Source organism: Lactuca sativa, chromosome 3, assembly GCF_002870075.4.
Source record: "Lactuca sativa cultivar Salinas chromosome 3, Lsat_Salinas_v11, whole genome shotgun sequence".
Taxonomy (NCBI): domain Eukaryota; kingdom Viridiplantae; phylum Streptophyta; class Magnoliopsida; order Asterales; family Asteraceae; genus Lactuca; species Lactuca sativa.
In genome coordinates this window covers 47,789,247-47,806,438 of record NC_056625.2, presented here as the reverse complement: position 1 = coordinate 47,806,438, position 17,192 = coordinate 47,789,247, and the positions used below count along the sequence as shown (strand labels likewise).

General features: G+C 36.4%; 1 protein-coding gene across 4 annotated transcripts; it reads right to left on the bottom strand.

Annotated features, from left to right (window-relative positions):
- Window positions 1-5,639: 5,639 nt before the first annotated feature.
- On the bottom strand, window positions 5,640-9,035 carry LOC111884470 (MAP3K epsilon protein kinase 1). Of its 4 annotated transcripts, none has more exons than XM_023880795.3 (10): window positions 8,692-9,034; window positions 8,066-8,200; window positions 7,758-7,778; window positions 6,906-6,979; window positions 6,722-6,812; window positions 6,543-6,626; window positions 6,361-6,462; window positions 6,146-6,277; window positions 5,983-6,054; window positions 5,640-5,848 (listed from the first exon to the last, which is right to left on the bottom strand). In XM_023880795.3, the coding sequence occupies exons 1-10, from the start codon at window positions 8,710-8,712 to the stop codon at window positions 5,756-5,758; spliced, it is 825 nt and encodes a 274-aa protein (XP_023736563.1). In that variant the 5' UTR covers window positions 8,713-9,034; the 3' UTR covers window positions 5,640-5,755. The 4 variants fall into 4 exon arrangements, with proteins under 4 accessions (XP_023736563.1, XP_023736564.1, XP_023736565.1 ...); XM_023880796.3 differs by having other exon boundaries at window positions 8,696-9,034; XM_023880797.3 differs by lacking the exon at window positions 8,692-9,034 and adding an exon at window positions 8,291-8,657.
- Between the last annotated feature and the right edge of the window lie 8,157 nt (window positions 9,036-17,192).

Sequence of the window (17,192 nt, the reverse complement as noted above, 5' to 3'; positions counted from 1 at the left end):
TTCCAAACATAATCAGGGTATTAATTTCCAAAATACATATACGTTATCAGAGTGAAACATTCCCAGACTGACTAATATATGGTGTGTGTCATGCGATCATCCCGAGCTCCTTCATCCGCTACCGGAAGTACCTGAAACCAAAACTGAAAACCGTAAGCACGAAGCTTAGTGAGTTCCCCCATCATACCTCATACCATACAATCACATAACATACATATATTGTCAGACATATATGGGTGCCCGACCTACCCCTTCGGTCCTCTCGACCGGATACTGACCAATATATCTGGGAGCTTGCCTCCCCTTCGGTCCTCTCGACCGGATACTGACCAATATATCTGGGAGCTTGCCTCCCCTTCGTTCCTCTCGACCGGATACTGACTAGCATATCTGGGTGCTTGACTCCCCTTCGGTCCTCTCGACCGGATACTGACTAGCATATCTGGGTGCTTGCCTCCCCTTCGGTCCTCTCGACCGGATACTGACTATCATTTCTGGGAGCTTGCCTCCCCTTCGGCCCTCTCAATCGGGTATTGGGGACTATTTCACCCCTACTACTACCACATAACACATATATCACATAATCTATCTAGCATGGCTGGGCATGACCGCCCCTTCGGCCCTATCGACCGGTAGCTTGGGGGGCTATCTCCCCCTACTTCCCCTAACTCATATAACAGATCATGCTAGCAGGTAAACATAACATCACATACTGTCAGACGTATCTGGGATGTCTGACTACCCTTCGGTCCTAACAACCGAACTCTACTGATGAGTCATGGAACCCCGTCCATACTCCTACTGATAGTGAGATACGGGCCCAGCCCACACTCACTCTTTCCCTAACTTGGGCCTCGCCCCTGATCTGCTGCTAATGAAATGTGAACCACCATCCACACCATGTTATTGGTGAGATACGGGACCTCGCCCACACTCACCTCCCTACCAGGCACATACAAGTATCATACAGACCATAAGTATACACTATCACATAAACCATTCCTTGGGCACCCGCCCGCTATCACTGGACCTCATCCTGAATATCATACTAGCATACTGTGCCTAGGGCTAACCCCCGGGTCTTCTACTCATAACTACATGGGCCAGCATTGTGGCCGTAGACCCATTCATACAAAGGGAAACTCACCTGCACTGGCTGAACTTGCTGATGATCCCACTAGCTGCTGACCGGCAACTCTCTGAACTCCTGCTCCACTAGCTCCCCGAGCTACCAATATCAAAGCAACACTTAGTCTAATTGACCCCCGAAAGACAACCAAGTCAGCTCTAGTCAAAGTCAAAGTCCTGGTCAAAGTCAACCTTCCAGGTCAACCCTACTTGTCGAGTCTACTTACTGACTCGCCGAGTTCATGTGCTCAAAGTCCTTCCAATCACGACTTGACTCGCCGAGTCAGTCCATGACTCGTCGAGTCTACCGATTTTCGAGTCCTGACCTGCTCCACTCACCGGGTCTCCACTCGACTCACTGATTCGAGTCTCAACTCGAAGGGTTTGGGGTTTTGCGACCTGACTCGCCGAGTCCAAAGCAATCTTCAACCAACTCGTCGAGTTGTTCTTCCAATTCGCCGAGTTCATGCCCAACTTCATCTGACTCGACGAGTTGTTCATCCCACTCGTCGAGTTCCTCCTCATCTTCTTGCTACTCGCCGAGTCCATTTAGGTCTACATACATGTAGAGGACTTTTGAGTCATGCATGGACTCCAAACTGTAGATCTACCCTTCCCAAGCCTATTCCTCACGTAAAGTAACAAACTTTACATGTAGAGAAGGAGATCTAGGCAAAATACACCATAAACTATGGTTTAAGGCAAAGAGGCTCCATAATCAACTCAGGGGCAGATACTTTATGCTTCTCAAGACCATAATATGCTTAGATCTGGAGTAGCAACTCCAGATCCAACTCCTAACTCAAATGGGCAACTAATCATGGCTAAAAAGCCCCAAAACTCACAACCAAAATAGATCTAAAGGAAGGGAAACGACTTAATACCTTCAAATACCTCAGAAAGGCTCCACAAACTCCAGATCTAAAGCCAATTCTTGAAGCTTCACTAATTCCCCTCTTTCTTCTTCCTTCAAATCACCCAAAATGGCTTGGAAGCTTGAATGCACAACAATGGAGGCTTAGGGTTCGTATTCTGGGTGAGAGAGGCAGTAAAGGAACCCTAGGGGAGAGAATGATACGTTTAAATAGGCTCCAAGTCCCGAATTTAGGGTTTTCCTCGCACAGACCAGACTCGCCGAGTCCACTTGGCCGACTCACCGAGTTGGTCACTTACTCCTCGACCCGGATCCTGCTCGGACTCGCCGAGTCGCCCCTAAAAATTAGGGTTTTCTTTCCTTTCTTGGCCTTCCAGATTTTGGGTGTTACACATATCTTTCAAGGTATTTCTTTACCTCATGGTGGGCATATCTTGTCTCATCTTATGTATGCAGACGATGTTATGTTTGTGAGAGAGTGGTCCAAAATTAATTTCTTGAATTTAAATTGAATCCTTAGATGCTTTTTTTTTTGCTTCGGATTTAAAGGTGAATCTTTGTAAAAGTAAGGTCTTTGGTAGGGGTGTCGAACGGGTAAAATTTTTGGGTTTCGGGTAGAACGGGTCAGGTAGAACGGGTATTTCCTTAAGAAAATAATACCCGATACCCGACCTATATTGTAATTCGGGTTTTCGGGTTTCAGGTATTCGGGTTTGAGGTCGGGTCAGGTTTTTATCGGGTAGGAAAATACTCAATACAATTAACAAGTATTATATAATAACAATACAAATCATTATAATATGTTATGTACTTTTTAAATTTCATTTCGTGCGATAGTGAGAAACTGGGAATTGTGATGACGGTTCAGGACTTCAGCTTCAGCGTTGTATTCTCTTTGCAAGTTTGCGTCGACTGTCGAGTTGTCGTTCATAAGAAGAAAACGAAGGGTTTTGCTGTTTTATTTAAAGTGTGCGTACGTGACTGCATTGTATATTTGGTATTATTTAAAAAACAAATTCGGGTATTCGGGTATACCCGAAAATAAATATTCATACCTAAAACCCGACCTATATTATTATCGGGTTAACCTATTACCCGAATGTTCATACCCGTTACCCGTTCTACCCAACCCATTCTACCCGAATTCGGAACGGGTCGGGTGGGTAGAACGGGTTTCGGGTTTTTTCGACAGGCCTAGTCTTTGGTATCGGGGTGGATGATATTGATATTGCTAGGCTTGCTAGTATTTTGCATTGTGAACCCGCTTTTTTCCCCTTTTCCTATATTTGTCTTCCTATTGGGGCTAATATGAAGCTTACTAGGAATTGGAATCCCATTGTGGAGAATTCAAAGCCAAGCTATCGTTATGGAGGCTAGATCTCTCTCGTTCGGAGGAAGACTCACTCTTGCGAAATTTGTTTTAAGTAGCTTGCCCTTGTACTATTTCTCAATTTTTAAAGCTCCAAAGAAGGTTATTAAGTTGCTAGAAGGTATTTAGAGGAGGTTTTTGTGGGGAGGTAATGCGAATAGAAGGAAAATTCATTGGGTGGCTTGGGATGTGGTTACTTAACCCAATAAATTAGGAGGTTTTGGAGTGGGGTGCCTTAGATCGATGAATCTTGCTCTTCTTGCGAAATGGTTGTGGAGGTTAAAAGTGGAATATAATACTCTTTGGTCCTCTTGTATTAGAGTTATTCACAACATCAATTGTATTGATGGAAAGCCTTTGGCTAAATGTGGTATTCCCGGGATGTGGCTTACGATATATCATAGCATTTGGGAGTTAGATGAGTGAAATATTTGTCTTGATGATCTTTTTTGCAGAAAACTAGAGGCTGGAAATCGAACTCATTTCTGGAAGGACAAATGGTGCAGAGATATAACGTTAAAAGATATTTTTCCGGAGTTATACAAAATTGATTCAAATAAAAATTGCAAGGTTTCAGACAGGTTGGAAGGTAGAGACGGATCTGTTTTGCTTACAGATTGGAAGAGGCTACCAAGGAAGGGTAAAGAGATGGCTGAGCTTGAGGGTTTAGAAGCTGTTGTGGTAGGTACAAATCTGCCCATTTCTAATGATACGCGGGTGTGGAAGGGTAATTCTTCGCGGCTGTTCTTGGTTTCTTCTCTTAGAGGTTTGATGGCGTTAAATCTCGATGCAAATAGGCAACATGGCTGACTTTCAATGGGTGAGTTGGGTCCCTATCAAAGTTAATTGTTTCGTTTGGAGGTTACTTTGTAACAAGATCCCAATTGCTTATAATGTATCACTTAGAGGGGTTGTGATTAATGAGCTGTCTTGCAAATGGTGTGGCAGTGAGATGGAGTCCATGGAGCATGTATTTTTTTAATTGCTCTTTTTCTGTGCATATTTGGATTTGGTTTGGAGCCTAGAGTGGCCTTTTTGTTACTGCTCCAGACTGTATTGAGGACCTGATCTCTATATTGAAGATTCCGGTGGGAAGTAAAAAGAGGAAAAAACCTGAAGTTGACGCTTTTATACTTGGTGATGTGGGTTATTTGGAAAACTTATAATGCTTTGGTCTTCAACAATAAGAGAAATTCCTCTCTTAAGGCGGCAGATGAAATCCAGTTGTCATCATTTAATTGGTTTAAGAATAGATCGGTGTTTAGAAACAGATGTTGGTCAGATTGGTCTATTTCTCCGTTTTTTGTTTGTACTTTGTAATTTGTGCTAGCTTCTTGCTAGTTCTGTTTTTAATATATATCGTTAAAAAAAGGTTATTTACTAACTAGGTACCAGCGGAACATGGTTGGCACATGAGAATGAGCAATACTCATCACATTGACATGTGTAAATTAAACCATTTTTACTTTCAATTATATAACCTATATTAATCAAACTAAATCCAACTCCGTTTTGTCATGTTTATAAATAGTTAATTAGTACCATTAGATCAGATTTAAATATTCACAAATAGTTAATTAATACTATTAGATCAGATCATGTGTGTTATGTAATTTTTCGTCGTTTTAAAAGAAATCACATGGAATGATGAAATTGAAAGTTGACCAAAGTGGAGGGTTTAAACAAACGTCATTTTTTCTTAGGGTCCAAAAGTGTCACAACCGAAAAACGAATAATATAATACTATAACATGCAGCAAATATAATACTATAACATACAGCAAATAAAATTATAATTTAAGTTAAAGCTAAGAAACAAACGGCATAAGTGATTTTGCTAAATTAATACGAGAAAACAAAAATCACAAGAAGAAACATTTTAGGACTGAAATTTAACAAAATAATCATATTTTTAGTTCTTTGTTCATTATGACAATTTCATAATGGAGTTTTGTGATTGCTAAATGACATTTTGAATAGGTCCCGTTGTAAAAAAAATCTTTAACTTATACTTTAAAAAATAAAGAAATTTGTTATAGAGAAATACATATTCATATATCACGTAATTAATTCAATCTATTACAAAATCCATAATTTCTAATGGGGAACTTTCTTTTTGAAGCTCTCTGTCTCTGAGATGTGAGAACCATTCAAAACGCCATTACTTAAAAAGTTTGTTAATTTGTTAAATGTCATCTCATAGTAAAAAAGAGAATGAATATCAAAGAAATTATAAATTTTGAAAAAGCCCAATAAAGAATGACATACATTCTATAATAATGGAACTAAACCCCTTCTTGAAAAAACTTGTAGGTTGAACATACATGACGCTTTGTTCCTGTTTTATAACATTGTCCCTACATTATTATTATTTATTACACATAACTAGCCTGAAGATTGCAATACAACACGTCTCTTCCAACTTTGTAACCAAGGGTGAGAAAGCAGTGTCTTTGCATCAGGTCTCAGCCTAGCATCCTTTGAATATGAAAATTATTGTGTTAAAAGAGACCATATATAACTTCTTACTTTTACATAGATCATTTTTTTAAAAGAATGTAAAAATGGAAAGTTGTTTTTAACTTTTTATGTTTTATTTACACCCTACGTACCTTGTTAAAGCACTGGCGCAAAAAATCCGTGACACCAGGTGACAAGCTATCTGGTATTGGAGGAATTTCATCCTGAAGGACAATTTAGGGAATTCAGCTTTCTTTATGACAAATAAAATGTCATTATAAAATATGTTAAAAAAAAAATCAGAAAACAGGAGACCTGAACGATCCTAAAAAGAGCTTGCATAGGATGAAGATCGTTGTAAGGAGGCACCCCAGTAAATAGCTCAATCACAGTACAACCAACACTCCATATATCAGATGCACCACAAACACCTGACATTTCTATCACCTGAAAAAAATTAAAAAATTAAAAACCCATTAAAAAATTATATGACATGAAAAAATAAGAATATTAAAAAAAAAAAAAAAAACCTCGGGAGCCATCCAGTAAGGTGAGCCAACAACAAAATGCATATCAACATCTGCCTCTGTTAGCTTCATGGCAACCCCAAAATCCACCAATTTAACAACACCCTGGAAAAAGGAATGAAATCATAAATTTCATTCATACTTCAGGATGCCCAAAAGGAAATGTAATACTAATAATACTTAACCTCTTTAGTAGTCAAAATATTTGCACCCTTAATATCCCGATGAATAATCCCTTGTTCATGTAAATAAACCAAGCCTTCCAACACCTGTTTCACATTTTCAATGCTCAATATTGTCAGTATACCAAATTTGGTGAAGGTCAAGAAATTTAGTTAATGTCAGTTACAAAATACAAACCCACCTGTGCTACATAAAACGCCACCAATGGTTCAGGTAATGGCCCAAAATTATTTGGGTTGATGATGTTTGCAAGTGACTCATTATCCACATACCTAATAGCTTAACAAACTAATTAGAAACTGGTTTCTAAATTGATACTTTTGATAAACATGTTATATAGATTATTAAACCTAGCATATACTTACTCAAGAACTATGTGAAGATGGGTCTCTGTCATAAAGAATCCAAGATATTTTATTATATTTTTCTGGTTCAAATCCTACATCAAAAACATATTATTATAAGATTCAAAAATCATTTAAAAAAAAAAAAAAACGGAAATCTATACGTACAAACTTTTATAAGTAATAATGAATGGTGCGTTGATTTTAAAGATCAAATGTTAAAATAATTTATTCTCTTACCATACAGTTTGAAAATATGACATCTAATGTTTTTAGTGTCCTTGTTATCATTTGTTGTACTATATATAACTAGTTGATTTTTATATATTAAAGTTCATTAAGTCAAAATAAATAATATATGCTCACAAATGTTATGTTACAGTGAGTAATACTTTATAGTTTATTTATAGAAACTAAAAGTTTACATTGAGAGAAATAAAAATAGAAAAATCAACAATATTAAAATATCAAAATATTCTTAAACATATTCCACGCTTTACAATATGTGAACTTTTGAATTTTCGATATAAATTTTGTTGCATTAGAATAAGTATGTATAAACAACATAGTATATAAATGGTATCTATATAGTTTTAAATAGAAAATGTGATGTTTGATTTTAATTAAATAGTTATATACTTATATGTATAATTGTCGACTATATCTTTTTTGACTTGATCTTTATCTTTGGTTTAAGACAAATCTATAATAAAAAATAACAAATTTTATGAGTTCAACGAATAACAATCGTACAACTTAAACGGTTTATAGATTGAGAACTAGTGGAATCCAACTGATGGTAAATGTGTGCACATAATTTAATTTCCACTAATAAATATAAAGATGATTACAGAGTTGGAACAAGAGATTGACCTTATGTAAATTGATTTGTCGCTGAAAACACGTTCCACAGGTTCAAAATTGTTCATACAGAAAGCAACAAACGTGTAAATATGAAATAAAGTAGCCATTTAAATATATAAGCCCATGGAAATAAAGTAATCATGTTTCTTGCTTAAGGATTATAGACAGATAATAGACAATAGAAATGATGAAACGGAATGAACAAGATTAAATAGAGCAAGAATTATCTTCTTCAGAATCAGAGGTAATAACACCTGGTGGGGGAAGGGAAGATTGTTAACCTCAAAAAAAAAAAAAAAAAAAAATTAAATTTGTACCATGATGATGTTAAGATCCTCCTGTGCACTACTCTGCAAAGGAACTTGTTCTATTGCAACAAAATCGCCATTCTCCAAATCCAAACCTTTGCATACTCGACCATATGCTCCTTTCCTGATCTCATGTCCAAGCATCTTCCAAAGTATAACAAGAAAAATCAACCTCAAAATTCAATATACATATATATATCCCATACTACACAGACCAAAATTCAAATAACTTACACAGCCACAATGCTACAGGGATTACAAAGAGAAACTAACTCCATTTAGCACTTTACTTTTTTGTATCAAACCTCCTTACATTTCATAAGCATCAACTGCCTTGGATTCCCAAAATTGAGTCATGTTTTGATTATTGATGTCAAACCTAATACTCTTCAAATGCAAGACTGTTATGAAATGTATTGCAATTGGTCGCCAATATTATCCTATCAAACCACTAGATGAAGTTTAACGTAGTTGATCATTTTTCCTCAAAATTGTTGTAAAACATATCAATGTTGTATTTATAGAATGCGAAGATTTTACATGGAATGTGAAGCGTATAGTTCCTAATTTTTTGGCACGAAGAGAGTAGTACTAAAAACGCTATGGAAATTCGGCATAATCGTGAAATATCTTACATACTTATTCTCCAGGGCCATGGAATTATGAAATGCGATCGTCGTTGCTTGCCGAGACGCCCCACTCGGCCACTCCCCACCACGCTCTTTGGATTTTAGTACGGCGTGAGAGTTTTCAGTAAGAAGAATTCTTCTATTGAGGAAATGGGAGACAACACAATGGCTGGGGGAAAGTAGTCGACTGCCGAATCTCCGACTGAGTTATCGCTAAAAAAAAGGAGGGGAAAACTTATACAGTTGTCAGAGCATTGATTCGTTGTGGCTTTTGAACCAATTTCACGACGAGTGTGAATGGATGGATACACATACTAGAGAGTGTTCGGAAAACCCATCGACGCGCTCTTCGTTCTTGATTTTAGATTCTTTTTTTTAGACTTTTATTGCTTTTTTTTTATATAATTAACATTTTCTTTTTTCCTAGCTTCTAGTTCCTAATGTTTTATACAATTTATAGGAATATAGATATGCATTACTATATATGGTATTTGTATTTATATTTCAAGTTGATGTGTACCCATATATACGAATATAGATATACATTACTATATGGTATTTGCATTTATATTTCAAGTTGATGGTGTACCTATACATAGGCATGCATTATGTTTTAGAATACATGGTTTGATTCCAGCTTCTTTTTGTCTTCGTTTTAATACAACCTTCGAGTCTTGAACTTAAAACCACATGATTTTCTATTTAAACAAACTTTGGGCATGTTTGATATGTCTTTTATTGGATCGTAAGAGGCTAGGCCTGACAATCGTGTCGTGTTCGGGTTGGCATGTCGCGGGTTGGCGGGTCAAAATATGTCAACCCAAACACGACCCATTTAAATATACAGGTCACGGGTTGGCGGGTTTGGAACATAAACCCATATATGACCCACCAACCCATTTATTTATACGAATTCACAGGTTGGCGGGTTCATGGGTCAGATTTGGGTTCGTGGGTCTAAATTTTAGACATTTAAGTCTTAAACATCCAAATGAAAATTAAAAACATTCATAGAAACATGTTACAGACTTAGCCTTATAGGTTACGACTTACAACCTTAGACCATCCACCACAAGTCAAAATGTCAAAACAGTCAAATGGTCTATGAATCAATGGTATATATTATACAATACTTATTAAATATTAATACTTGATACATAAATATATTTAAAAATAAAATAAATTTTTTATTAAGAATATAAACGGGTTGGCGGATCAACCCGTTTATTTTTTGATAAACCCACATATGACCCATTTAATAAACGGGTTGGCGGGTTGAAAAACTCAACCCAAACCCATTTATTTCGTGTCGTGTCGCGGGTCGTGTCGCGTGTCGTGTCGAGAATTGTCAGCCCTATAAGAGGTCACATCTAACTCGGTCCGAATCAATGTATTTGATGTCATAACTTATGCCTCTTATTCGGTCCTTATGCCTATAATCCTGTAATATTTCAAATGTTGCAGACCGGAACAATTTCCAAGCCTTGCCCTAAACACGTTATCGTTCACCTTCACTTTTCCTTAACAACGCTTCCCCTTAATGAGGTTCGCAACATACATTGACGCCCTTTTCTCACTTTCAGCTCTCAATTCGGACGGTTTCGACTCCAATTTGTATTCTAATTGCCTAATCGCAACCACTCTCACTCTCATCTCTCCCGGTCGTGATCCCACAACTACTATCATACATCGTTTGTTTTAGGTAGGTTTTGAAATTCATATGGCTCGTTGGTTTCCATCTCGCCACAAATCTTATTGATTTCCTGTTATTTGGTACGATTTATGATGTTTATATGATTCACATAACCAACCCTATGATCCTTTGCTAATAAATGTAGATGAAATGTCTTGAGTGAAATATTCTGGGTAGAATCAATTAATAACCATATATCAGGTTTATTATATAACTTTTGACTTTACATGTCAAGAATCGAGATGAGAGTTTTTTGTAATTATTTATGTTTAATTTGGATTTCGTATGATATTTTTGTATAACAATAAATTAATTTTATTCAAATATTTTATCAAACATACATACTTTATTCGACACAAAATGAAACAGAATGGTAAAATTGTCATTTTCAGTAATCAACACAACTAGCAGATACATTAACAAACAACATAATTTCAGTCAAAGGCAGACCTGCATATGCAGACCTAATCAGATCGTTACTCAGTCAAATATGATTCAGTAAACAGTTATCAAATAGTCCCTTATAGAAAATGACAACACAAAGATGGACTTTAAAAATCTTGATATATATATATATATATACACACACACACAACACACACATTGCATAAAACATTAAGATAGTTCAATTCATATATTTAAGGTAGTTCATAATATTTATTTATACATAATCTATTAGAAAAGAAAAAAAAATAGAGAAAAAAAAGAGGTGGGTCAAATGACCAACCTTTGAGATATATTGCATCGCTACTGATTATCCATACCGGTTTTAGTTTCTTTGTACAGGTTGAAATATGCCAAAAAATATATATAACCTAACTTTGAATGACAAAATTAGCGTTCAGCTAGAGTTCAACTAGATTAAATTAAAACTTTTAAGACTCCATAATAAAAATAAAAGTGGATTGATGCTTAAAGCTTGTTTGGGTGATAAAAAGATTATCAGCTTCCAAGTAACAATACAAAATATCGTTATCTCAATGGAACGTATTGTAACCAAATTTATTATCTTGAAGAAGGAGCTCAACTAGAGAAAACAATAACATGGAAGGGATGATTTCATTTGTAGCCTTACATCGACCAAATTGCTTGTCGTCATCTAAAGATAAACCATGCATATGATGTGGTGGCCCTGTGTGGGTTGAGATCTTAGCGACCAATAGTTATGTAACAACTTAGCCATGAATTAGTGTTTGTGATTTTAGTGCTACCATGTCATTTTATGTAATTGGAGCTAATATGTGAGCTAAGGGGCTTCATAATTTGTACTCTAATATGTGTATAGGTTTGTGTGGAGGGCACACATGTATAAGATCGAATTAGAAGTCGGTTCGACGACAAGTCAGGGGTCCGTGGGTAGTTGGGTCTGGGGTTTCCAAAGGGGTAACGCCCCTTTCATGGGGTTTAGGGGCAGTGCCCCTAGCCGGGTCCAAGGGGCAGAGCCCCTGGCTTAGGAATGGCAACGGCGGGTTAGGGGTGGGGCATGGTTTCCCAAACTCGCCCCAATATTTTTCGGTTATCTTATCGGGGCGCCCCATTGGGTTTCGGGTTTTCCCGTCAGGTTTTGGGTATCTTATCGGGTTTATAACAATTCATAACAAAATCTTTATTCTATTTTAGGGTACCCTGATGTCTTATAAAAATACATGTTCTAGCCTCCTTTTTAAATTAATAATATGATGCATCACTTTAATAAAATAAACTAGACGTTATATTAAAAATTATTTGATTTAAGTTTAGTATAATACGTCAAAACATAAATAATTGTTAATAACTAAAAATATTATTTGATTTAAGTTTAGTTTAATATGTTAAAACATAAAAAATGATCATTCACACCATATTTTTAAAAACTAAAAAGATTGTCTACAGTAAGTATTTTATCTTTGAATGCATGCAATTAACATCAAAAAGATTCGTGTGTGTGTGTGTATATATATATATATATATATATATATATATATATATATATATATATATATATATATATATATATATATATATATATATATATATATAATCGGGGTGAGGCGGGTCGGGGCGAGGAGAACCCACTCCTTGCCCCGAACCCGATAACGACCCGTTACCTGACCTGAAGTGATCGGGTTTCGGGTTTCCCCGTCGGGTTCGGGCTTTTTTGCCATCCCTACCCTGGCTGGGTGATTATGGTAAAACTCACAAATTCGTCAGTTTTGGAAACCCCCTTTATTTCCTCATTAAATTCGGGATTTCCTGACTTGCTTCCAAAGCAACCCATGACAACCAACCTTAAGAGGCAAACCCTAACCTCGTTTATTATATATAAACGGCTCTTCTCTTTGAGAAGACACACAAAAACAATTAGCTCTCTTTTCTTCAAACAAACATAGAATCCTTCTGGCAATTTGGATTACGATTTTTGTGCCTAGATTCGTAAGTATCCTATTGGATTATCCTAAGTCGAATTTCTTGCAACCCAGGCTTAGGATAGAAGTATTAGTTCGGAAAGTATTCACACGATCGAAGGGGTATCTAGATCTCCAACATAAACCCTAATTCTTCCAACAATTTGTAGACAACATTCAACTGGTCAACCTCTTATTTTAAGATGACGATCTCATACCTTAATGTTTCCACGGCGATGGACTCATGTTGGTTTAGGGATGTCAATGGGGGCAAACGGGACGGAGACTGCAACCCTCGCGCCCCGCCCTTGCCCCAAAATTTCCAACCTCCCTACCCCGCCCCCGATTGATTTTGGGATATTTTTTATTGGGCTAACAGATATTGTTTTTTGGACTTAAAAATAGTTATTTATAACATAATTTTACATGTTAAAACCAAAAATGTTATCGCATCTCAAAAACGTTATACTAACAACTTAAAAATATGATTGTTTGTTGAATTTTGGAAGCTCAAAATCATTGATATATATATATATATATATATATATATATATATATATATATATATATATATATATATCCCAATTGATTTTGGGATATTTTTTATTGGGCTAAAAGAAATTGTTTTTTGGACTTAAAAATAGTTATTTATAACATAATTTTACATGTTAAAACCAAAAATGTTATCGCATCTCAAAAACATTATACTAACAACTTAAAAACATGATTTTTTGTTGAATTTTGGAAGCTCAAAATCATTAATATATATATATATATATATATATATATATATATATATATATATATATATATATATATAAAGTAATGGGGACCCCATGGGGGATATGATAAAGGACTGTCCACCCCCATCCCCTCCCCCGAAATTAAGACGGGGGTTAACCATGCCCCCCCTGCCCCTAGTTTTTTAACAAATATCCCACATATGTGATCGAGGTCCCACGGGACTTTTTGACATCCCTATGTTGGTTCAAGAAATGATGGGGTACATACAAAAAATATCAAACTTACATAGATAGTGAAAGTTCGATAAATGTTATGTTTTAACATTGCTACCAATAACAACTTCTTGTATCTTGGAATATCTATTTTAGATGCTCAGTGGCATTTGATTAGTTTTTGTACCTCTCACATGCTTGACAAGGAAGGGCGTGGATTTTTGTTAGGGGCCTGAGCAGCAGATTGCGTTTAAGACGTTGTGGTTGAAATTATGTAAGGCCCCGGTGTTGACCCTCCCGGAGGGTGTGGAGGATTTTGTTGTTTATTGTGATGTTTCTATCACCAATTTGGGGGCAGTACTTATGTAGCGAAGAAAGGTTATTGCGTGTGCTTCTAGGCAGCTAAAGTCGCATGAGGTTCGGTATCCGACACATGATTTGGAGTTGGGGGTGGTAGTGTTTACCCTCAAGATTTAGCATCATTATCTTTATAGGGTCTGTTGTACCATCTGCACGGATCACAAGAGTTTGAGGTACTTCAAGGATCAACTAAATCTGAATATGAGACAACGTAGATGACTTGACGTGGTCAAGGATTATGACTGCGAGATTCTTTATCACCCGGGGAAAGTAAATGTAGTTGTTGATGCTTTGAGCCGCAAGTCGGCTAGTTCTTCTGTTAGGAGCTTATGTATGAGGTTTTCTATCAACTATTCGCTTCTAGATATGATTAGGGAGGCTCAGGTCGAAAGAGTCAAGAAGGAAAATTAGAAGCAAGAGAGAATCAGGGGTGAGATTGACATGATTTCTACTGATAGTCGCGGATTGTTGACTCGATGAGGTTGGGTTTGGGTACCGGATTTTAGCGGGGTCAGGCAGACTAGTTGGAAGAGGTACATAAGTACATATTTTTGATACACCCTAGAGGTACCCAAGATGTACTAGGATTAGAGACTTAGTTATTGGTGGTCGTGAATGAAGGGGGAGATAGCCTGGTACGTTTAGAGATGCTTGACCTGTCGGATGGTCAAGACCGAGCACCAGATGTCGTACAACAAGCTACAACCTTTAGAGGTTCCTATATGGAAATTGGAACAGATCACCATGGATTTCATCACCAAGATACATCAGACGGCTAAGGGATTTGATGCAATATGGGTTATTGTGGACCGTTTGACAAAGAGTGCCCACTTTCTAGCTATCTGGGAGAACTCCCTGGCCGAGAAATCGGTTGATGTGTATGTGTGCGAGATTGTCACTCGACATGGTGTTCCAGTTTCCATTTTATCTGATCAGGATGTTCGGTTCACTTCTAGATTTTGGTAGAGATTCCACAAGGAACTGGGTACAAGATTGCACTTTAGCATTGCTTTTCATCTGCAGACTGACGGTCGGAGAAAAAGAGCCAACGAGCATCGTCGGTTCTCCCATTTTCCTTATTTGTTTCGACACACAAGCAACTCCTTCATTACCTTCTACTTCATTCAACAAGTTACAGGTGAGAACCTCTCCTCTCTCTCTCTCTCTTCGAATTCAGCCTAGCTATAAAGACCACCATGCAATCCGCCACGCGCCACCATGGTCGACGGCGTGCACAGCTCCGACAAGGTGGTTCCAGGCGATGGTTTTCGGTCCTAACCAGTTCATGTAGTGTTTTGTTCAACCTCCTTTATATTTTGATGATGTTTAGATCAAACTCAAGAACTCCCATTGCAAAAACTCATTTCGTGCTCAAGTTCGTGAAAATCCCGACTCACGCGCATCTAGGGTGAGCTTCTATGGCCCATCTTTACGATTTTTACACCTTTGGAGGAGAATGCATTTATGTTTGATGTTGAATTTATAAATTTGAAGTATGATTAAGTTATAAAGCATTTTTTTTTTAAACTTGTCACAACCTTTAAAAACTTATAGATTAGTTAAGTCAAGAAACTAACGTTTTCAATGGTAAGATAATAAGAAAAATGCAAGTTTTATAAACTATGCTCTGTGAAGTAATGTAAATGTTGTTGGTGATGAAAAAAGTACAAGATTATGTCTAACTAACTATAAGTAGAACTAGTAATATCTAGATTGTAACTCGAAAATCGTGTGTGTGTGTGTGTGTGTGTGTATATATATATATATATATATATTATTGTCACACCCCTAAACGCAAAGGTCTGAGGGTGGATGACTTCATGTACAGTATCATAACATAATGAATAATAGTGAGCAAAGCCATACAACCATCATATTGATAATTAAGAAATTTACATTGTATCCAAAACATTGTTTACTTGATACCAAATACATATTACAAAAGTAAATGACGTGACGCTTATTGGTGATGAAAAACTACAAGATTATGTCTAACTAAATATAAGTAGAACTAGTAGTATCTAGATTGTAACTCTAAAATTGATTTTATATATATATATATATATATATATATATGTATATATATATATATATATATATATATATATATATATATATATTGTCACACCCCGAAACTAGAACGGCGGAAACGTATGAGGGTGAATGACTTCATGTACAATATCATAACATAATGAATAATAGTGATCAAAGCCATACAACCATCATATTGATAACTAAGAAGTTTACGTTGTACCCAAAACATTGTTTATTTGATACCAAATACATATGACAAAAGTAAATGACATGACGCTGTGACGCCCCATCCTCAAAACCTTTTTGGTTACTTGTCTATTGATTTCTTGAGAATACAAGTGGTTTTGAAAAAGTGTCAACAATTAAGTTGGTGAGTTCATAAGAGTTTTGTATGAGAGAAATCAGTAACTTTTCCTTGTAAAAATGATAGAGTGCGCTTTCAGAAAATCCAATGCTTTCTTTAAATATGAGTTGTAAGTCTTAAACCCAAAGACCCAAAAATGTAAGTAGTGTTGTACTGGAAAATAGTATTATGAAGTTTTATCATTATATAAACTTAATTGAATGTATATTATCCCCGTAAACCAAATGTATTGTTAATATCCCATGTGAGTTATTATAACTGTGCTAGCGACTAGTGGCCTACTATGACGTTCTTCAGGCGTCGGAATTTTAGATATTTGTCACCCTAGACCTGTCGGTCTAACTGTAGCTAACAGCTTGGGTGCGGGGTTGTCAGTCCCGTATAGATCTATACATAAGTGTTTGTAACATCCCAAAAATATAGTCTAATTTTTTTTTTTTAATTTAATAATAAAACCATAGTCATCGAACATCATATAAAAATCATAAACAGTGTATCTCAAAATATCGTAACAATTGTCAAAATATTAGAGTATAAACATCCCAGGCTGAACAGATGGTGTGTGCACTATAATCTTCCCGAGCTCCTCTTTCGAAAACTGAGTTCCTGAAACCAAAACTGAAACTGTAAGCACGAAACTTAGTGAGCTCCCCCAAACTACCACATACCATAAAATAACATATAAATCAAATACTGGGCCTTGCCCACTGCATCGG